Source organism: Neoarius graeffei, chromosome 24, assembly GCF_027579695.1.
Source record: "Neoarius graeffei isolate fNeoGra1 chromosome 24, fNeoGra1.pri, whole genome shotgun sequence".
NCBI classification, from domain to species: domain Eukaryota; kingdom Metazoa; phylum Chordata; class Actinopteri; order Siluriformes; family Ariidae; genus Neoarius; species Neoarius graeffei.
In genome coordinates, this window is record NC_083592.1 from 17,471,799 (window position 1) to 17,495,310 (window position 23,512).

The window sequence follows — 23,512 nt, forward strand, 5'->3', positions numbered from 1 at the left end:
TGTGGATAAGACAGGCATGATGTGGTCATATTTTCTAGTTCTAGTAAGGACTCTTGCTGTGGCATTTTGAACTAACTGGAGCTTGTTTATGCACTTATTGGAACATCCAGACAGTAAGGCATTACAATAATCCAACCTGGAGGTAACGAAAGCATGGACTAGTTTTTCTGCATCATGCAATGACATTAAATTTCTTATCTTTGCAGTATTTCTGAGATGAAAGAAAGCTATCCGGGTGATGTTATCAATGTGAGTTTCGAATGAAAGACTGGGGTCAATAATCACTCCGAGGTCTTTTACTGCTGCACGTGAAGAAACAGAAAGGCCATCCAGAGTTACTGTGTAATCAGAAAACTTACTTCTAGCTGTATGTGGTCCTAGCACAAGTACTTCAGTCTTGTCAGAGTTAAGCAGAAGGAAATTTATAAGCATCCAGTGTCTAATGTCCTTAACACATTCCTCAATTTTATTAAGCTGGTGTCTCTCATCAGGTTTTGCAGAGACATACAACTGTGTGTCATCAGCATAACAGTGGAAACTAATACAATGTTTACGAATAATATCGCCCAGAGGTAACATATATAGAGAAAAAAGCAGTGGACCCAAGACAGAACCTTGTGGAACACCAAACTTTACCTCGGTACGTCTAGAAATATCACCATTTATATCAACATACTGATAACGATCAGTTAGATAAGACCTGAGCCAGGAGAGGGCCATTCCCTTAACTCCCACAACATTTTCTAGTCTATCCAGAAGAATGGAATGATCAATGGTATCAAATGCTGCACTAAGGTCAAGCAACACAAGTAGCGAGACACAGCCCTGATCAGACGCCAGCAGTAGGTCGTTTACTACTTTAACCAGTGCTGTCTCTGTGCTATGATGAGGTCTAAATCCTGACTGATACATTTCATGGATGTTATTCCTATGTAAATATGAGCATAACTGCTGTGCCACAGCTTTTTCAAGGATCTTGGAGATAAAGGGGAGGTTTGATATTGGCCGATAATTGGACAGCTGACAGGGATCAAGGTCAGGTTTTTTAATCAGGGGTTTGATAACTGCTAGTTTAAAGGATTTGGGTACATAGCCAATCATAAGAGAAGAATTTATTATTTTTAGAAGCGGTTCAATTACTCCAGGCATTATCTGTTTGAATAGATGTGTCGGTAAGGGATCTAGTACGCAAGTTGAGGCTTTTGATGTAGAGATTAATGAAAGTAATTCAGTTTCTTTTAGGGGAGTAAAACATTCTAACTGATGATCTGATACAGTTATATTGTTAACTACAAGGTCACTTTCATTGTCTAACCTTAAATTAGTAGTTTGAATTTTTTGCCGGATATTCTCAATTTTGTCATTAAAAAAATTCATGAAGTCGTTGCTACTACATACTGCAGGTGTGCATGTGTTGATAGTGGACTTATTCCTGGTTAATTTTGCTACAGTATTAAATAGGAATCTAGGATTATTTTTGTTATCTTCTATTAGGGAGGAGAAATATGTTGATCTCGCAGCACTAAGAGCTTTTCTATACTTCAGGAAGCTCTCTTTCCAAGCTAATTTGAACACTACCAATTTTGTTTGACGCCATTTACGTTCCAGTTTTCGAGTGGTCTGTTTTAATGTGCGAGTGTCATCATTATACCAGGGTGCTAATTTTTTGTCTCTGACCATTTTCCTTTTTAGAGGAGCTACATTATCTAAAGTATGGCGGAATGTTGACTCTAAGCATTCAGTTGCCTGATCAAGTTCTGCAGGGGCTGACAGTGACCCAATCAAAGTTGACAGCTCTGGGAGATCATTTATAAAGCTCTGTGCAGTAGTTGACGTGAAAGTACGTTTAATACAGTAGCGTGGTGAGGTGCATATATTATTACTCAGACATATTTTGAATGAGATGAGACAATGATCTGAGATAACTTCAGACTGTGGAAGTATGACTATATTGTCTACGTTTAATCTGAATGTTAGTATTAGATCAAGGGTGTGACCACCATTATGGGTCGGTCCTATGACATTCTGCTTAATCCCGACTGAATCTAAGATGGACGCAAACGCTGTTTTTAAAGGGTCTTCTGGGTTATCGAAGTGAATATTAAAATCTCCGACAACTAAAGCTTTGTCTAAGGAAATAACCAAATCTGAGATAAAATCTGCAAATTCAGAAAGAAACTCAGAATATGGCCCCGGGGGCCTGTAAATAATAAGCAATGGAATTAACTGGGTAGACTTATTTTTCGAGGCTACATACATTATGAGTATGAAGAACTTCAAATGTATTAAATTTATAACCAGGTTTGTGTGTTACACCTAGATAATCGTTATAAATAACCGCGACGCCTCCTCCTCTGCCAGTTAGACGAGGCTGGTGTATATAACTGTATCCAGGAGGACTCGCTTCATTTAATGCTATATATTCATTTGGCTTAATCCATGTTTCTGTTAAACACAGTACATTAAACTCCTGATCAGTAATGAGTTCATTAACCATTAGCGCTTTAGATGTAAGAGATCTAATATTTAATAGCCCCACCTTTAGATCAAAGGTGCTGGCAGCAGCTGTACAGTCAGTCTGATCTAATTTTATATTGATTAGGTTACTGGAACAAACTCTCTGAAAATTTCTACCTTTTTGTTGAGCCCGGGGAACAGACACAGTCTCGATGTAGTGGACCCTGAGTGACGACTCTGTGCAGCTAGCAGACAGTCGGTTTAGCCTGTTCGTCTGCTCCCTGGCCTTGGCTCTGGATTGTCAGAAATTAACTAGGCCTGTTCTGAGACTATGACCTATGCTGCAGGAAATGAGAGCAGCACCTTCCCGAGTGGGATGGATACCGTCCCGCCCTAACAGGCCAGCAGTGCCCTCAAAATTAGCCCAATTATCTATAAAGCCCACACTGTTTTCAGAGCACCACCTGGACAGCCAGCAGTTCAGCGACCATAACCTGCTGTAAGCTACATCGCCACGCCGCATTGGGATGGGGCCAGAGCATACTACAGCATCGGACATCGCCTTCGCTAATTTAAACACCTCTACAAAGTTACTCTTAGTAACCTCAGACTGACGAAGGCATATATCATTAGCTCCTGCATGGATAACTATCTTTGAGAACCTGTGCTTGCCTAGGACCCTAAGATTACCTGCTATGTCCGGCGCCCTGGCTCCCGGTATACACCTGACTAAAGCTGCTGGTGCCCCTAAAGGCTGAGCTAATTTCATGTGCCGTATGATAGAGTCCCCTATAACCAGAGCTCTTTCAGGTTTCTCAGTGGGTGCATCACTAAGGAGAGCAAACCTGTTCGACACGTGACGCGGAGAGGAGTGGTGCTCCCATGGGCGAGCCTCAGCGGTAGCTTTGGCTCTACGCTTATGCCGCCGAGTCGTCACCCATTCGCCCCGCTGTAAGGGCTCTAATGCCGGAGTTGGGGGATTGCTAACTCCACCTAGGGCGTCCAGACTTTCCCTAACAGAAACTACACTGTTCTCACGCTCACTAACCTGCTCTAAAGCCTGGACACGCGCTTCTAGCACTGTAATCTTCTCCGTCAGAGAGCTAACTAATCTGCACTTATCACAAGTAAAGCTAATAGAGCTATCGCTAGTGACGGAGGAAGAATGACTAAACATCCTGCACTCAGCACACTGAACAGGCTGAAGGTGTGCCATGATGAAAAGATTCACGTACCTTAAATGAAGATCTGTTGATATTAAAGCAGATCAGATGGCCTCCGCTTGTGGACTTTACACAGGAGGAGAGAAAAAGAAAGCTTCCGGTCTCGGCGTTCTTCCGAAAAAAGAAAGAGAAAAAAACGGAAAAAGGAAAGCGAAAGTGAAAAGTACAAAAATGAAAGCGACAGTATAATAAAAATGAAGAGGATACTGGAAATTTATTTATAGAAAAAAAGTTAAAAAAGGATTAGTAATTAACGCCGGCACTCGCGGGAAAAAGGACTCGGCGCGAACAACTCAGGAAACCCATGTACAATGAGATTAAAAGCAACTCCAATAACAGTGCAAAGAGCGTGTAGAGAGAAAAAAAAAAGGTGAGGGTGTAAGGGGGGTAAGGTGCACAGTCCTGAGGCGTATGTGTTGTGTTTCATATTATGGAATGAGGTATTGCACAGACAGAGTCATATAAAGTATTGCACGTTATAAATTATTGCACGAAGAGAGTCACATTATAAAATAAAGTATTGCACATTATTTGGAACCATGATCACAGGATTTTTGCTGATTGGACTTGGCATTGCCCTGGTGTATCGAGGAAATCAGTTAACGGTGGCAGCTGTTCAAAGCCCCACAAAGCTGCCCGACATGATTGAGGCGGTGGGCAGAGCTGTCGGCACTCAGACTGGCTGTTCAGAACTTGAGTCGCAACATTGATAACATCATGGAGAAGTTGATGGCTTTGCAAAGAGAAATGGATCATTTTGGTGGCCAGAATGGACAAGCGGGTTAAGTGAAAAAGGACACGTCTACCCATCTTAAGTCTAAACAAATTCCAATCTTATCTTGGCGCTCCCAGCCAGCACTGCCTTCAAGGCCGTCGCTGTAGAAACGCGATTCTTCCCCTGGAGTTCACTGCAGTGAGACTCTCTCTGTGTGTGTGTGTTTTTTTTTTTTTCCTATTAGGGTTGGGCGGTATCCAAATTTTGATACCTTTAAACCGTCTCTGTGTTTTCCCGGGGTATACGGTATTACCGAGAAAAAAATAATATTTTGTTTCGGCCTACTGTGTAACGTGCGCCTATGCCTCAAATGTACTATTTAAAAGCAGCATAGCGAATTGTGTGCATTGTGGTATGGATTAAGCAGCAAAGCGAATTTTGTGCATTGATGAATGGATTAAGAGATATTTCAAAGCATCACGCAACTCTTCCTTCATCTTGAAAATAGCATTCAACTGTCGTTTACACATGTCTGCGTTGAAACGCCATTTGCAGCACTATTTCACCTACTCCATCAAAAAAAAGTACACGATGAGCAGGATCATACCCTTTCAAGCATGGGAAATAAAAAAAAGAAAAAGAATCAACCAACACCCAAGTCCGTTTAGACTGCGCGATAAACCATATTCTTCAGCGCAAATGAGGCGAACCTAATTCAAATGCGCGGTAGCTGCACAAGGCAAAATCATATGGGCCCACGTCATGCCATGGCGGGGAAATTAATAATCAAATGGCCTTACCTTGCTTAAAACGTTGTCTTGATCACATAACTCCTTACAATTATTCCACTTAAATCCATACGGTTTAACACACCCAACAAAGATAGCAAGCGCATTGCTAATTCCCACCAGAAACCTAACAGTTTACGCTACGATGTTTTCTTCCGTTTCTTCAGTAGATGACATTTCAAACGTTTATTACCCACATCCCAAATGTCATACGTTATATTATTTTACCTTGTTGTTACTCATGTAACCTACTCAAAACACAACTCATTGGAGAGATCTCGTGGAAGTGGAGTACCCCAGGCTATGGTGTGCCTTAGGGGACATATTAGATTTTTCGTTTGGTTTGAAACCAAAATACTGCCACTCTGCCGATGTTGTATTTTTTTTTTTTTGCCACTAACTCGTTATCTTGACTTGCCATCTTTCAACTGCGGTCTCAGTCTCTTTTTTTTTTTTAGATAGGACAGTATAGAGAGACAGGAAATGAGCGGGGGAGAGAGAGACGGGATCGGGAAATAACCTCGGGTCGAAATCGAACCCGGGTCCCCGGATTTATGGTACGGTGCCTTAGCCATCTGAGCCATGACACCCCCGGTCTCAGTCTCTTGCAAAGCTTTCTGTCAGACTCCAAAATGTCACGCAGGGTTGCCATGGCAACGACATAAACAACCCTGCACGCGATCAAAACTTCTTTAGGAAATTGATAGAATTAGTGAAAATACGATCACACAGTTATTCGGGATGATCTTCAATTTATTATTTTATATTATGACCTCATGTACTCCATATTTATTTAGATATTATATATTTTTTAAAATGACGGTAATGAGACCGATACCGTTGGTACTTTTGGATACCTCGGGATACCTTCTTACCGTAATACCGCCCAACCCTATTTCCTATACTTTCTTTCTGTCTGTACTATGAAAGCTAAGTCGAACCGGAGTCAAATTCCTCGTGTGTGTAACATACCTGGCAATAAAGTGCTTCTGATTCTGATTATGAAGTATTGCACAGGGGGATTAGACTATAAAGTCAGAGTATATTCGAGTTCAGGGTGGTTATGGCTTTTGGAAAGAAGCTGTTTTTGAATCTGTTTTTGTCCTGATGCACCTGTAGCGCCTCCCTGAGGGCAACAGGTCAAACAGATCAAAGCCAGGGTGGGAGCTGTCTGTGATAATGTTCTTAGCTCTGCTAAGGCAGCGGGAGGTGTAAATGTCCATCAGGGAGGGGAGAGGGCAGCCGATGATCATCTGTGCTGCCTTTACTACTCTCTGGAGTCTCTCCCTGTCTGCAGCAGTGCAGCTGCTGTACCATACTATGATACAATACGTCAGTAGGCTCTCGATGGATGAGCGGTAGAAGGTCAGCAGCAGGTTGGAGTCTAGGTTGTGCTTCCTGAGGACTCTCTGGAAGTGTAGCCGCTGCTGAGCCTTCTTAATGACTGCTGTAATGTTCTCTGACCAGGAGATGTCGGCGGAGATGAGGACGCCGAGAAACCGGAAGGTGTGGACCCTCTCCACATACTCGTTGTTGATGTAAAGGGGGGCTTGGTCAGTGCTGTGCTTCCTGGAGTCAACGATGAGCTCTTTGGTTTTCTTGGCGTTCAGAGCAAGGTTATTCTCTGAACACCAGGCTGCCAACTTCAGGACCTCCTCTCTGTAGGCTGCCTTGTCTCCCTTTGAGATGAGTCCGACCACTGTGGTGTCATCAGCAAACTTGACGATGAGGTTGTTGTTGTGGGTTGAACTACAGTCGTGGGTGTAGAGGCGGTACAGGAGGGGGCTCAGCACACAGCCCTGTGGAGAGCCGGTGCTCAACGTGCGGGTGGAGGAGAAGTGGGGGCCAAGTCTCACAGTATGGGGCCGGTTGATAAGAAAATCCTTTATCCAGGCACATGTGAGAGGGGGGAGGCCGAGAGTGTCCAGTTTTCTGATAAGGATGTCTGGGATTATCGTGTTAAAAGCTGAACTGTAATCCACAAAGAGTATGCGGATGTAGCTCTGCTGCTGCTCCAGGTGGTTCAGTGCAGAGTGGAGAGCTATGGCGATGGCGTCCTATGTGGATCTGTTCGCGCAATATGCAAACTGGTAGGGGTCAAAGTCTGGGGGGAGGTGGTCCTTGATGTGCTGAAGAACTAGTCTCTCGAAGCGCTTCATGATTACTGGGGTGAGGGCCACAGGACGGTAATCATTCAGGCTGGTGACGGGAGACTTCTTCGGCACTGGGATTATTGTTGCTGATTTTAGGCAGGGCGGGATGACTGCCTGAGTCAGGGAGAGGTTAAAGATCCTGGTGAAGGTAGGGGCGAGCTGGTGGGTGCACACTCTGAGCACCTTACCAGGTACACCATCTGGGCCGGCAGCTTTCTTGGGGTTCACTGCCAGGAGCACCCGTCTGACATCGTGCTCCTGTACAGTGAATGGAGTGGTGTAGGAACTGTGTGGTGGTGGGGGCAGGGCTGGAGCAGATGAGTGCTACTGAGATGTTTCAAAGCGAGCAAAGAAGCAATTTAGCTGCTCTGCCAGCGGCACGCTCCAGTCTCCTGTTGAATCACAGTGTCTGAAGTTTGTGATGTCTTGTATGTCCCGCAACACCTCCCGTGTGTTGTTGCTGGACAGGTGGGACTCTATACGCAGTCTATGGTCTGCCTTGGCTTTATTTATTCCTCTTTTCAGATCAGCTCGAGCGGCTCTGTACAGAGCTCTGTCACCTGACCTGAAGCCAGCGTTGCGAGCCCTGAGGAGTGCGCGGACCTGGCTGGTCATCCAGGGTTTCTGGTTTGGGAAAACCCAGATGTTTTTATCCACTGTCACATTCCCGATGCAGAACGTGATGTAGTCCAGCACCATTCCTGTGAATGTCTCCAGCTCCTGGTGTTCAAATAAGTCCCAGTCTGTCCGTTTTTAAAGCAGTCCTGTAGTTTGGAGAGTGCGTTGTCAGGCCAGGTTGTGATGGTCCTTGTGGTGGGCCTGGCTCTGCGTCTGAGGGGGGTGTAGGCTGGGGAGAGCAGGAGGGAAAGATGGTCTGACTGGCCGAGGTGGGGGAGGGGTATGGCTCTGTACGCGTGCTTGATGTTGGAGTAAACATGATCCAGAGTGTTCTCCCCTCTAGTGGAACACTTAACATGTTGGTAAAACTTCGGCAGTACAGTCTTCAAGTTGGCCTTATTAAGAGTGACTTTTTCTAAGAACAGCCCAAAAAGAGCATATTCAGGAAACTCACCATCTCAGAATTTAATCACAATTTGTTATTATAGAGTCTAGGGATAGGAATAGAAAATTTTACTAACCTTGACCAGATTAACCCCTTCCCGGCCGGATGGGCCACGCCCAAAATTTGGAGGTCTGACCACGGGTATGACATTCATGTTGGTTTAAATTGAATATTCCCAAAGATCCCATGATTCTGATTGCTTTTTCTGAGAGAGCATATGGGTGATCTATAAATTGCTTCCAAAAAATTTGTGGGGGTGTGAAGCGTATCCACACTAGCGCCACCTACATTTGGCACGGACGACTATCTGGCTACCTAGAATTAAGGCTCCAAATAAAATATGCAACTATATCCCAAGGATTTTTTTGTTGTTTTCTACTGCTGCATATGTAAGTAAGCTAAATCAAATGAGAAAACAATGGGACTAGTGAGAATAATTTAGAAAATCTAATAAAAAATAATGAAAATCCTTGCCGACACCCTACTTCGGGCCACGCCCACAAAAATATTCTCATTATCCCATACAAACAACTAGTTCTAAAAGTTGAACCAAAAGGTAGGCTATCTATTCCAAATAGAAAATTTGTGGGTAAAATTGTTTATAGGCTAATATTAACACATTTATAAGCTTGATTTTCCATCTTCGCCCATGGCATTTTGACCCCTAAACTGTACCTAGATGTGGATAAACTGATCTATGATACTAGAAGTTTTATTGGAATTGTATTTTCTGACTTCTTTTCTGCTATTTATAAAATATTTTAGATGTTATTGTACTTCACAAAAATACATACACTTACTGAAAGTGTAATGATATTTAAATTTTCACCGACTAGGTATCTTGTAACACAGCAACATTTGAGGCCTTATCAAAGTGACAAAAATTTTCTGCTTCTCAGCTTGAAAAAGATCACTTCATGGTCACTGAAATTTTAGCCAATTTATCATTGAAAGAGGTCTTAAAATGGGTTAGAGTCATATTATAGATCTCATGCACACTACTATATATGTTGGTATCCTAGACAAAGGAATAGCATTGTAGTGCTCCAAATGACGTTACAACGTAGTCTTGCCTACGTTACGCAGTTTGCAGACTAGAAGAACACTGGTATTTTGCATTGTGTAAGCCCAAGTAGCTGTGTGGGTAGGTTTTCTCTTTACACTTCAATTTGGTTTCATAATAATTGATGGAAAATTGATTTATGCCTGTCATCAATTTGTTTTCTTCTGTCTCTCTTTCAAACTTTCAAAAAAAATCATTGACAAAATATCAAAAACAATATATCAAAACCTACCATTCAGATTAGTTTTCAGAAGTTGCATCCTTTTCTAGGGTTAAAATGGAAAGGTGCATCTTCCGTGATGGCAAATTTGGAAAATGCAGTTTATCGTCAACAAAGCCAAAGGATGTTCCAACTGAAGTTTGTAACATGGCTTACTCTGTTGCATCTCATGGGTCTAACTTAAAAATAGACTTAGAAGGGACAACTGAAGTTGAACTGATAATGAACAGAGCCCATCAAATAAGCTATAAAGATGACATAATTTGTCCAAAACACAGACTTCAGCTTGGAATTTATTGGAAACCTGGAAAAGCATGTCAACATCCAAACCATCATTCAAATAAAAAGGTTAAGTCATCTTCACTCCGTTCTGGAACTGTGTCCATTTGTAATCAGTTAGACATTCCAATTGGCTCACCAATATGTACTTCTTGTCGCAAGGACCCTCATCAGTGCAAAAAAGTTCTGAAAACTCCTGAACATCAACTATGACCTAAACCAAAACAGACAAGTACTCCTGTAAATGAGTCTGTGCATGATATCGATGACATTCCACTTGCTATATCCATTAGTGCAATGGGATCAAATGGTGATGTTGACTCTGACATTTCAGATTTGGATGCATCCTACCGTTTTGAGGCCAGTGACTCTTTGAATGACATTTTACCAGTTATAAACTCAAACTTAACACCAGTAAAATCTCAAGGAATAACGCCTCTAGAACAAATGGGAGATCGTCGTAGAAACGCCCTTATAAACAAGTACAAGAAATGTGCACTACAATGCTATTCCTTTGTCTAGGATACCAACATGTATAGTAGTGTGCATGAGATCTATAATATGACTCTAACCCATTTTAAGACCTCTTTCAATGATAAATTGGCTAAAATTTCAGTGACCATGAAGTGATCTTTTTCAAGCTGAGAAGCAGAAAATTTGTGACTTTGATAAGGCCTCAATGTTGCTGTGTTACAAGATACCTAGTCGGTGAAAATTTAAATATCATTACACTTTCAGTAAGTGTATGTATTTTAGTGAAGTACAATAACATCTAAAATATTTTATAAATAGCAGAAAAGAAGTCAGAAAATACAATTCCAATAAAACTTCTAGTATCATAGATCAGTTTATCCACATCTAGGTACAGTTTAGGGGTCAAAATGCCATGGGCGAAGATGGAAAATCAAGCTTATAAATGTGTTAATATTAGCCTATAAACAATGTTACCCACAAACTTTCTATCTAAAATAGATAGCCTACCTTTTGGTTCAACTTTTAGAACTAGTTGTTTGTAGGGGATAATGAGAGTATTTTTGTGGGCGTGGCCCGAAGTAGGGTGTCGGCAAGGATTTTCATTATTTTTTATTAGATTTTCTAAATTATTCTCACTAGTCCCATTATTTTTTCATTTGATTTAGCTTACTTACATATGCAGCAGTAGAAAACAACAAAAAATCCTTGGGATATAGTTGCATATTTTATTTGGAGCCTTAATTCTAGGTAGCCAGATAGTCGTCCGTGCCAAATGTAGGTGGCGCTAGTGTGGATACGCTTCGCACCCCCACAAATTTTTGGAAGCAATTTATAGATTACCCATATGCTCTCTCAGAAAAAGCAATCAGAATCATGGGATCTTTGAGAATATTCAATTTAAACCAACATGAATGTCATACCCGTGGTCAGACCTCCAAATTTTGGGCGTGGCCCATCCGGCCGGGAAGGGGTTAATCTGGTCAAGGTTAGTAAAATTTTCTATTCCTATCCCTAGACTCTATAATAACAAATTGTGATTAAATTCTGAGATGGTGAGTTTCCTGAAGTGGGCTGTTCTTAAAGTCTCCTGCGATTATGTGAACACCGTCAGGGTGGGCTCACTGCAAAGTGAATGCCTTTCCTGTAAGTTCAGAAATTGTCTTTCAATTGAAGACAGTATCTTTGCTGTATCTGTCCCCGTACCACTGTCAGCTGCATTGCATTCTGGACCCAACTTTTTGTTATCTCTCCTATGTGCATGCTGGATTTCTCTTTGATTTGAGGAGCTAACAGTGAAACCAGATCATTATAATGTCTATTAAACATCATTGTAACTGTTTTAGTGATTATGAGCACAGTCACTAACTTCACATGGAAATGATGAGAACACAGTACACACCAGATTCACTAAGCACACCACAAATGGTTATTGTATGTCAGAGTGGACTTCTACTTTAATCTGCTTACTAAATACAGCCAAGGGTAAATGCTTGGCTGAGTTCTCATCAAAACAGTCCCTACAACCAAAGAGTAAATGCCATGACTTCTGTATTTGTGTCTGTGTTGTGATTGTCAGAGGTGCGAGTGAAAGTGGCCCGTTCTCATGATGTTGAAGACAAAAGAAGCAGACACTGTCCCTACCTCGACACAATCAACAGGTTTGAGTGGAAAATGTTTTTTCCAGTATGAACATAATGGTCTTAATCTTCATACAGTACAAATACTTTTTTCCCCCTCTCTGTTCATAGGAGTGTTTTAGACTTTGACTTTGAGAAACTGTGTTCAATTTCTCTCTCGCACATCAATGTCTATGCCTGTCTCATCTGTGGGAAATATTTCCAAGGTAAGAGCTTATGCATGATTATGAAATAATGCACTGTTAAGGATGCATTCATTGTGCATAATGCAGTCATTGTGTCATTTATACAATAAATAGTGATGATAAATTCTGCTTACAATCACCAGTAGAGTGCGCAATCTTTCTGCACAAGGATCCATGCACAAGCTGTAATGGGTCTGGACCAAACACCTGGAGCTAGAACCCAAGTGTGGGAACTTGTAGGGATGAATTAGAGGTCTGTGCGGGTCGGATTTTTCAGTCCCGCTCCCGCCCGCGCCCGCATTGTGCAGTCCCACTCCCACCCGCGCCCGCAAAGAATTATGATTTTCAGTCCCGCTCCCGCCCACGCCCACAAAAAAATTATGATTTTCAGTCCCGCTCCCGCTCGCACCTGCAATATTTTGTCCCGCTCCCGCCCGCAAATCCCGCATGATGCAGACGTTCGCGTTATTTCTCAGGAAAGTTCTTGTCTTGACACAGCGTGGTGGTGCCCCGCCCCCTACTTTGAGTGGATTTGAGGATAAATATCTACAGCTCACGTTTGTTATTGTTTACCTTGTTTCTGAATTCAGCATATAGTATCTCTAATAATAATAATTAGTGCTGTCAAACGATTAAAATATTTAATCGCAAATCGCACATTTTTTTCACATGAGAAAACATTGTAATTGTCTGATCAGCATAAAAAAGTGAATGGGCTTGCTTTGTACCAATGTTTTTTTGTTTTTTTTTATTATTGCAAAGCAGAGCTAGTAAAAGAAGTGAATTGATTTTCTGCTTGCGTTAGTCTACAACTTTAATCAGAGAGACATGTTACACAGTGATGGTAGGCTTGACTCAATGCTATCCCAGAAATCCTTCCTGTAATATGCAAATTTGGCCACCTCTGATTGGACAGCCAAATTTGCATATTACAGGAAGGATTTCTGGGATAGCATTGAGTCAAGCCTACCGTCACTGTGTAACCTGTCTCTCTGATTAAAGTTGTAGACTAACGCAACAAGTAAATCAATTCACTCGTGGTTCTCTTGTTAGCTGGGTGTGTGAACTGCCAGTCATTAGAGTGATCAAAGAATTTCCCCTTAGGGTGATCAATGGCAAGTTTAAGATGCCATTTCTCATTCAATCTGGCAATCTGACTTTCTCTGCAAATTTAGGCATCTTAAAATGTTTTTATTAATGCCAAATAAAATATCCAGCACAAATTATATATGATAGACATAAATTAATAATTTATAAATTTTATTTCAAGCATGTTTTTAGTTAGCGGGAGTGCGGCTTATCACTGCTTCCACCCGCGCCGCATATGTGCAGTCCCGCTCCCGCCCGCGCGCGCATATGTGCACTTCTGGTCCCGCCCGCGCCCGCAATGAGCTTTCAAAATTTGTCCCGCGCCGCACTGCTTTGCGGCGGGTCCCGCGAGTCCCGCGGGACTCCCGCGGGAGTGCAGGGCTCTAGGATGAATACTGACGTTAATATAAATTATGCTACTTTATACATTTCACTTAATTTCAGTTTTATTTATATAGGACTTGACATTGACCTAGACATTGTAGTGCATCTGGGTGTAGATTTAGATCCTTTATGAGCAACTTGGAGGCGACCTCATGAAGGAAAATGCTTCCTGAGATGACATGAAGAAACCTAGAGAGGTAGCAGACTTGTAGGATCGCGTCCTCTCCTGGGTAACACCCAGAATTAATCTTTACAGGGTGCATACAGTAGAAGAGTAAAGACAGATAGGACTGTGTTGAAAGGACAGTGTGAGTATCATAGTTTTTAGGTACAAGTTTATAGGCTCCAGATGAGAATCTCTAGTAAAGAAAGGACTGGCTGTGCTTATGTGTTTCAGGGAGAGGTCTGAAGTCTCATGCCTACACCCACAGTGTTCAGTTCACACATCATGTCTTCTTAAATCTTCACACGCTCAAATTCTACTGTCTACCAGATAACTACGAGATCATTGATTCATCTCTTGAGGACATCACTGTGAGTAATAAAGAAAGCTGCAGTAAGCAGTTAGCCTGTGAATGTAATGGATATTTTGCTTTCTTTGGCTCCCGGCCATGGATCACTGTCACGTTAAGATTTGAATTCACGATCTCTGAACGATCGGGTGAACGCTTTCCTGTTGTGCAACTTAGGAGCCCTAGATATCAAAATCTATTTATTTCATATAAGCATAGGCCACTGCAATGTACCAGACCCACTTCAGCAAGCCTTTACATACATTCTGAGATGGATACAGGTAATTTCATCCAATGGTTATTTCCAATGCCATATCATCCAATAGTTAAGACATTTCGTCCAAAGCCGTTTTCATACGCACTATCAGTTATTTTGTATTTCAGGTATTTCTTCGAAAAAAGGAGGAATTCTCAATGGAATTTGACCGAAGCAAAACACATTTTTGCAAAATGAAAACGAAACCGTAGGTGTGAATGTGAGTGTGAATAATGGTTGTGTGTGTCTATGTGTCAGCCCTGCATTAACCTGGCGACTTGTCCAGGGTGTACCTCGCCTCCCACCCATAGTCAGCTGGGATAGGCTCCAGCTTGCCTGCGACCCTGTAGAACAGGATAAGCAGCTACAGATAATGTGTGGATGTATGGAAAACGAAACCAGAAATGATGGGACTCAGCGAGTGTCAACTTCGGGCGCGTTCGGCTGGGGCCGCTTGTGGGGAGAGATCGTTTTTCTCATCTCATTATCTCTAGCCGCTTTTATCCTGTTCTACAGGGTCGCAGGCAAGCTGGAGCCTATCCCAGCTGACTACGGGCGAAAGGCGGGGTACACCCTGGACAAGTCGCCAGGTCATCACAGGGCTAACACATAGACAACCATTCACACCTACGGTCAATTTAGAGTCACCAGTTAACCTAACCTGCATGTCTTTGGAATGTAGGGGAAAACGGAGCACCCAGAGGAAACCCACGCGGACACGGGGAGAACATGCAGACTCCGCACAGAAAGGCCCCCGGCGGCAGGGCTCTACACTAACTTTTTTTTTCAGGAGCACACGTGCTCCTAAGTTAAAAATTTTAGGAGCACAGGGAAAAAAATGGGGGCACAAGTACAAGTAGGTTTTCATTTTAAAGGTTTATTGCAGCGCAAACCTTAGACACACCAACACATAAAACGCAAAATTCAATTGAGAATGAACGAATGAATGAATGAATAAACAAATGAATAACGAACAACTGAATGAATGAACAAACAGTAGCTAAACAGAGAGCAGAGCTCAGCAGAGCTAACAACATCATCAAGGACAGCTCCCACCCTGGCTCTGAGTTCTTTGACTTGCTGCCCTCAGGCAGGCGTTACAGGTGCATCACAGCAAGGACCAACAGACTCAAAAACAGTTTTTTTTCCTACAGGCCATAACCACCTTGAACAATTAGCCTTTTTCACATTACGTCACTTGCAGGGGAACTCGTATCCGTTTTCAGCCTTTTGAATGGAAGAAGAGGTATACGGCGGCAACATATGTTAACAAAACTGTGTCATTCACAGATAAGATTGATGATAATATTGCGCATTGTTGTTTATCATTACGTATTGTTAGCGACCATTCCAGTCACCTATCCGCCTTGTTTTGGAAAGGAAGTTTACTGACTTTCTATGGTTGCTACTTGTTAGCCAGCAGATTAGCATGCCGCCTCTTCTTCCATTCAAAAGGCTGAAAACGGATGTGAGGTTCTTCTGCAAGTGACGTAATGTGAAAAAGGCTAATTACATGCACTGACTGATGCCACTTCTGGCAGGTGCAACAATGCACCAACAAGGACCTAAAAGGACAATATTCTCACACTTACCTGATACAGTGCAATACTTATTACAGTGCAACCTCACAAAGCAACTTTTTAGTTTTTATAGCTTTTGTATATTTTATATTTCTACACTTTTACATCCATACATTTGGTATTGCATCAATACAATGCAATACCAAATACAGTGCAATATCCTGAGTTTTGTAGCTGAACTGAGTTTCTATAACTAATGTGCAATTAACATCAACTCAACACGCCCAGTTGTGTACATATATATTCTTTGTTTTTCTGCTGTGTTGTGACATGCACCATTTGTATATACAGTGGTGCTTGAAAGTTTGTGAACCCTTTAGAATTTTCTATATTTCTGCATAAATATGACTGAAAACATCATCAGATTTTCACACAAGTCCTAAAAGTAGATAAAGAGAACCCAGTCAAACAAATGAGGCAAAAATATTATACTTGGTCATTTATTTATTGAGGAAAATGATCCAATATTACATATCTGTGAGTGGCAAAAGTATGTGAACCTTTGCTTTCAGTATCTGGTGTGACCCCATTGTGCAGCAATAACTGCAACTAAATGTTTGTGGTAACTGTTGATCAGTCCTGCACACCAGCTTGGAGGAATTTTAGCAGAGATGGGACCAAGTCTCAAGTCTTAACCTTCAAGTCCCAAGTCTTTTTTGTCTTGGGCAAGTCAAGTCAAGTCACAGGCTATGTCAAGTCAAGTCAAGTCCTATAATAAGTCAAGTCCAAGTCAAGTCACCTTAGGCGTATTGGCGTAATTTTAGCAGCAGAATATGAATTTAATACATTGAAAAGGCAATACATAAGTAAATGTCAGTAAATATCCCTGGCACATGTGCCCAACCTGTTAAATATTTGCATTTTAAATACTCATGTTCTGTAAAATACATAAAACAAAACAGTAATAATGTCACAAAGTTATTTATTGATGGCAAAATTGATTGCAAGATTGAAAGCCAACTAAGTTTCTCACATTGTCATCAGCCAACAAGAAAAATAAACAGAGAATTGGCATTCTGTTATGTGCGTAGTTAAAAGAGGGTAGGACAACACCTTGGGTTAACAGGGGCATGAGCTCCTCCAATCTCTAATCACGTCAGATGAGATGATTATTATTAATAAGATACATGTGGAGAAACCGAAAAAAAGAAGACCTGTTTGCCCGTGCAAAAGTGACATCATCTTACCCCATATGACAAGCTACAGAGGTGTGTGCAAAAGCGCTCTCTCCCTCTCCGAGGCTGCCTCAGCCTGTGCGGAGCGTGGACACATAGAACGACTTTGGCGCGGGAGTCTTGGTTCCCGCTATAATAGATTGTTATGAAAATAAATGTTAAATATGCATCCTGCACATTCCTTTCCACAGGAACTTTGCTCACAACGTTTCGGTCGTGGCTAACGCACTGTCCTCCTTACCACAAGTGCAACGTTTCGGGAACAATACGGAAAGGACAGTGCGCGGGATTCATCTTTCCTTGAACAATTACCCAGAGACTTTTTAAATTACCTCACTGGGAAATATCCAATGCACCTGTTCAGTTACAGAGTTGTGCTCTCTAAATTGTAGTCATTCAAACCATTGTTTTGGCGGCCTGGTAGCCTGATATACTAAATGTAAATTCATGGTTTGGATGACTGCACAATTTATTTTCCTAACACTGTGTTACAGCGGGAACCAAGACTCCCGCGCACAGTCAGCCTATTTTGCAGAGTTTAGTATTGCTGCTAGCCTGTATTCAAACAGCGAGTGGCATGACGGTGAATCCAAATCGTGGCGCTTTTTTCAATAGTGCATGATAGGCAGTGGGACGGAGTTTTCTTTTCTTTTTTGATCGGGTAGTGTGACGAAAAAAATGTGCAGGTTGCTGCACTGCTATTTCAAACGGCTATGATAAACTCCCCTGCCTCTCTGCCCTATGGACAGTCTGGCTAATGTACACGAACACACTTACACGAATTTGTACTGCTCATGAACGTGTACATGTTCACAAGCTGACCATTAGCTTAACCCTGAAACAGAACAACAGGGTAGGAAGCTGCTTATGTTATTCAGCATCACGACTGCAAAGTGCACAATGAACTTACTACTACTGATATACAATATCATTAAACTTGACGTAACTACATTGCTTACCAGCATTCACATAAGAATTTCATAATAATAAACTGAATCCCTAGCTACATCTGCAACGGCTAAAATCCTCCTACCGCTCACTCTCGTGGCTAACATTGGCTAACGAGGAGTTTAGCTGCTATCACCAAATAACAACACATTAATAAACTTACTGGGCAGAATGGATCTTCAAATGCCAGACGAAATTGGAGGTCGTGGTCTGGCTGTCAGAAATCGTCACGTTGCAAATCTTGCACTGCGCCGTTCGTCGTTTACCTTCTAGGCAGTAGCCCTTGAAGCCGAAAGTGATTACTCTTGGGATGGCTGACATGATGATATGATGTGAAATCTGTGAACACATCGTGGCATGGGGCGTGGTATATAGCCCATGCAGAGAGCGTGCCTGATGGACAGGGCGGTGACAACGCAACGGCAGTGCAATCAAAATTACTGAAGTATGTGCATATTACATTTTATTTTCACAATAAAAGCACGATGGAAATGTCACTCAAGTCATCGTGTGTCAAGTCAAGTCCCGAGTCTTAAACTTCCGAGTCAAGTCTCAAGTATTTTCATGTTTTGTCAAGTCACAAGTCATGAAAACAGTGACTCGAGTCGACTCGAGCCCAAGTCTCAAGTCCCCACCTCTGAATTTTAGCCCATTCCTCCGTACAGAACAGCTTCAACTCTGGGATGTTGGTGGGTTTCCTCACATGAACTGCTCGCTTCAGGTCCTTCCACAATATTTTGATTGGATTAAGGTTTGACTTGGCCATTCCAAAACATTTAACTTTATTCTTCTTTAACCATTCTTTGGTAGAACGACTTGTGTGCTTAGGGTCGTTGTCTTGCTGCATGACCCACCTTCTTTTGAGATTCAGTTCATGGACAGATGTCCTGACATTTTCCTTTAGAATTCGCTGCTATAATTCAGAATTCATTCTTCCATCAATGATGGCAAGCCGCCCTGGCCCAGATGCAGCAAAACAGCCCCAAATCATGATACTACCACCACTATGTTTCACAGATGGGATAAGGTTCTTATGCTGGAATGCAGTGTTTTCCTTTCTCCAAACATAACGCTTCTCATTTAAACCAAAAAGTTCTATTTTGGTCTCATCTGTCCACAAAACATATTTCCAATAGCCTTCTGGCTTGTCCACGTGATCTTTAGCAAACTACAGACGAGCAGCAATGTTCTTTTTGGAGAGCAGTGACTTTCTCCTTGCAACCCTGCCATGCACACCATTGTTGTTCAGTGTTCTCCTGATGGTGGACTCATGAACATTAACATTAGCCAATGTGAAAGAGGCCTTCAGTTGCTTAGACGTTACCCTGGAGTCCTTTGTGACCTCGCCGACTATTACACGCCTTGCTCTTGCATCTTTGTTGGTCGACCACTCCTGGGGAGGGTAACAATGGTCTTGAATTTCCTCCATTTTGTTCACAATGTGTCTGACTGTGGATGGGTGGAGTCCAAACTCGTTAGAGATGGTTTTGTAACCTTTTTCAGCCTGATGAGCATCAACAACGCTTTTTCTGAGGTCCTCAGAACTCTCCTTTGTTCGTGGCATGATACACTTCCACAAACATGTGTTGTAAAGATCAGATGTTGATAGATCCCTGTTCTTTAAATAAAACAGGGTGCCTACTCACACCTGATTGTCATCCCACTGATTGAAAACACCTTACTCTAATTTCACCTTCAAATTAACTGCTAATCCTAGGGGTTCACATACTTTTGCCACTCACAGATATGTAATATTGGATCATTTTCCTCAATAAGTAAATGACCAAGTATAATATTTTTGTCTCATTTGTTTAAGTGGGTTCTCTTTATCTACTTTTAGGACTTGTGTGGAAATCTGATGATGTTTTCGGTCATATTTATGCAGAAATATAGAAAATTCTAAAGGGTTCACAAACTTTCAAGCACCACTGTACTCTATATTATTTGTCTTTCTGCTGTGTTGTATGTTCCCATCTAAATGTTTGCACTGGGGTGTGTGCTTTCCATCTCATTATATAATTTTCCCGCACCTTCTCCTGTTGTTCTAGCTTTCTTCACTACACTTTCTTCCTCGTCCATTCTTTTATTCTTGTTTCCACCATCATTGCTTTTAAAAAACGCCATTATTCTCTGCATAGCGAATATATTTCTCAGCTCGGTCTGAACCAGCTCTCGGTTATCTCTCAGTTGACTGATCTGATGAATCCCTAAAAAGCACTTTTCCCACCTAATGCTACACCCACAACATACAACCGTGGGAAAGAGGGGCAATCACAGAAAGATGAGTAGAAAACGGGAAATGTTACGGGGGATATTTGTGATAGTAGGCTATTGTAGCGTCAGCACAAAAGCACCAGACTCAACTTTAATTGAAAGTGTTATTCAGTAGCCTAAACTTATTCAAGCTACAGACCGAGAAGAATAAAAATGCTGAAATCTCGTGTCCCAGTAAAACGCACTAGCATGGCAGAACGGCAAAAAAAATGTAACTTTTTCACTTCCCCCCCCGGCTACCGTGGGAACCACCGCAGTGCAAGACAGAGGCAATGCACACAACTACAGACAGGGAGCAAGGCGCAGGCAGAACACACACACACACACACACACCCACGTACACAACACTGAACACACACACACACACACACAACAATACAGGCCGTTACTCGTTACACTATATTAGGTAGGCTATCCAGCGCTGGATTTACATACTTTGCAGTTTAACGTTTGATACATTTTAGAATGTTAAACTCGTCGTGTCTGTGCTCAGTGCTTTCCTAAATTGTCGGCTGCAAGAAGCCCTCGCACGAATGCGCGTTTTTTTTTTTTCGTTGTTCGCATGCTGAAAAATTTGCTCACAAATGCGAGTGAAACGTGCGCACTATAGAGCCCTGCTCGCCAGCCATGGGGCTCGAACCCGGACCTTCTTGCTGTGAGGCGACAGCGCTAACCACTACACCACCGTGCCACCCGAGATCGTTTTTATTAGACCAAATTACATAGAAAATCTGTACTCCCACTTACCAGATATCTAGCGCATGCAAGAGTATGCTCCGGTGCACTCTGGACTGTGCGCACGCCGAGCGGACTCTCGCACGCATGCTGTTAATGAAGCTCACCTGCACACGATCAAGAGGCATCAGTGTGCCTACATAATAAAGATTGAGAAACTTCGCACTGAATGTGCGTTATTACACCACGTCAGCGCGCATTACCGAGCCTTATTCTCCCGTGTAGATTCCCTGGGTTTCCGTTCCTGTTCTTAGTTTCTGTTTTTTTTTTCTTTGCTTGATTTAGCCTGTTTGTGCCTTGCCTGACCTTTTGCTAGTTTCACGTTTACGAGATTGCCTGCCGTTTTGGATTGTTTGCCTGTCTGTTTTTACAATTGTTAATAAACATTTGCTTCTGCACTTGCATACGTCTCCTCCCGCTCCCTGACAGCGGGAGGGACAGAAAGGTTAACAGGTATATAAATCGCGGGAGATGCAGTCATGAACCTGCACTCCCTTAAATTAATTGATGTTCGTCCTTCGCGGCGAAGACGACCACAACTTCTCGTATCACTGGGTCTTGTGAGTGTGAAGATGGCTGATCAATCCGATCCTCGCTCGAAAATGTCTGTTACAGTGTGGACACGCATGTGCCGGGGGCGAACCAGGCTGGGAGGTGGTGGTCGCTCTGCTTTTGCGTCTCTGGCGTTTCTGCTCCTGCTCCTCCACACGCCTCACTTCGTAGCCTGACACACCAGAGTTAACCACGTGGCGCCATGCACAACGGTCTTGTGCCGTTGTTTCCCAGGTGTCAGGGTTGATGCTGCAGCACTTCAGGGAAGCTTTCAGTGTGTCTTTGTAGCGCTTCCTCTGGCCTCCTTGAGACCGCTTGCCTTCCTTCAGTTCACCATACAGCAACCTCTTTGGCAGTCGCTCATCAGGCATACGGAGAACGTGCCCTGCCCATCTGAGCTGGGAGCGTTTAAGCATCGCGTGAACGCTCTCCATCTGGGCTCTCTGGAGTACCTCTGTATCTGGCACTTTGTCCTGCCATTTGATGTGCAGCAGGTTTCTGAGACATCTCATGTGGAAGGAGTTCAGCTGTCTGGCATGCCGACTGTACACCGTCCATGTTTCACAGGCGTACAGTAAAGAGGGTAGAACGACAGCACGGTACACCTTTAGCTTAGTCTGGAGGCTGATTCCTCTTCTCTCCCAAACTCTGTCTCTGAGTCTGCCGAAGGCCGAGCTGGCCCTGGCAATCCTGTACGACACCTCCTCGTCGATGCTGACAGTTCGTGACAGTGTGCTGCCAAGGTAAACAAACTTGTCCGCCACTGTCAGCTTCTCGCCGTGGACCGTGATGGTTGGTTTGGTTCTGTGTAGGGAGTTGCAGGAGCTGGCTGGTGCATCACTTCGGTCTTCTTTGTGCTTATTGTCAGACCAAAGTCGTCGCAGGCTTTGGCGAACTGGTCCATGCTTTCCTGCATGTCAGACTGGGTACCAGCATTCAATGCGCAGTCGTCAGCAAAGAGAAAGTCACGGGCGACGTCATCCTGGACTTTGGTTTTTGCCTGCAGTCTCCGTAGGTTGAACAGCTTTCCATCAGTTCGGAATCTGAAGTCGACTCCAATGTCACCCTCACGAAAAGCGTCAGTCAGCATGGCCGAGAACATCATACTGAAGAGTGTCGGAGCGAGGACACAGCCCTGTTTCACGCCGTTTGTGACAGGAAACGGCTCTGAGTGCTCTCCATCATCCTGTACGCTAGCTTGCATGCTGTCATGGAACTGCCTGACCAGGGAAATGAACTTTGCAGGGCAGCCAAACTTGGCCATGATCTTCCAGAGTCCCTCTCGGCAGACAGTGTCGAAAGCCTTAGTCAGGTCCACAAAGGTGGTGTAGAGGCTGACATTCTGCTCCCGACACTTCTCCTGGAGCTGACGTGCTGCGAAAATCATGTCCACTGTGCTGCGACCCTGTCTGAACCCGCACTGACTTTCAGGTAATAGTCCTTCTTCCAAATGGTCAATCAGGCGGTTCAGCAAAACTCTGGCCAAGATCTTCCCGGCAATGGAGAGTAGCGAGATGCCGCGGTGGTTGTCACACGCCTGCCGATTTCCTTTGCGCTTGTACAAGTGGACGATAGAAGCATCCTTGAGTTCCTGCGGAATTTTCTCCTGGCTCCACATAGACTGGAATAGCTCAGTGAGCTTCCTGATCAAAGTTGGGCCACCAGAAGCGTAGATTTCCGCAGGGATGGAGTCAGCACCCGGTGCTTTTCCACTCGACAGGCGCTTCACTGCTTTTTCCACTTCAGCTTC

The 23,512-nt window shown here is 43.1% G+C and overlaps 1 protein-coding gene across 1 annotated transcript in view; it reads left to right on the forward strand.

Annotated features, from left to right (window-relative positions):
• The window catches only part of usp39 (ubiquitin specific peptidase 39), a 45,686-nt gene that overhangs the window by 2,373 nt on the left and 19,801 nt on the right, over positions 1-23,512 (forward strand). Inside the window, exons 2-4 of the mRNA XM_060906833.1 lie at positions 12,012-12,093; positions 12,184-12,278; positions 14,128-14,264. Of these exons, the coding sequence (XP_060762816.1) occupies positions 12,012-12,093; positions 12,184-12,278; positions 14,128-14,264 (314 nt within the window). The remainder of the gene's footprint in view (positions 1-12,011; positions 12,094-12,183; positions 12,279-14,127; positions 14,265-23,512) is intronic.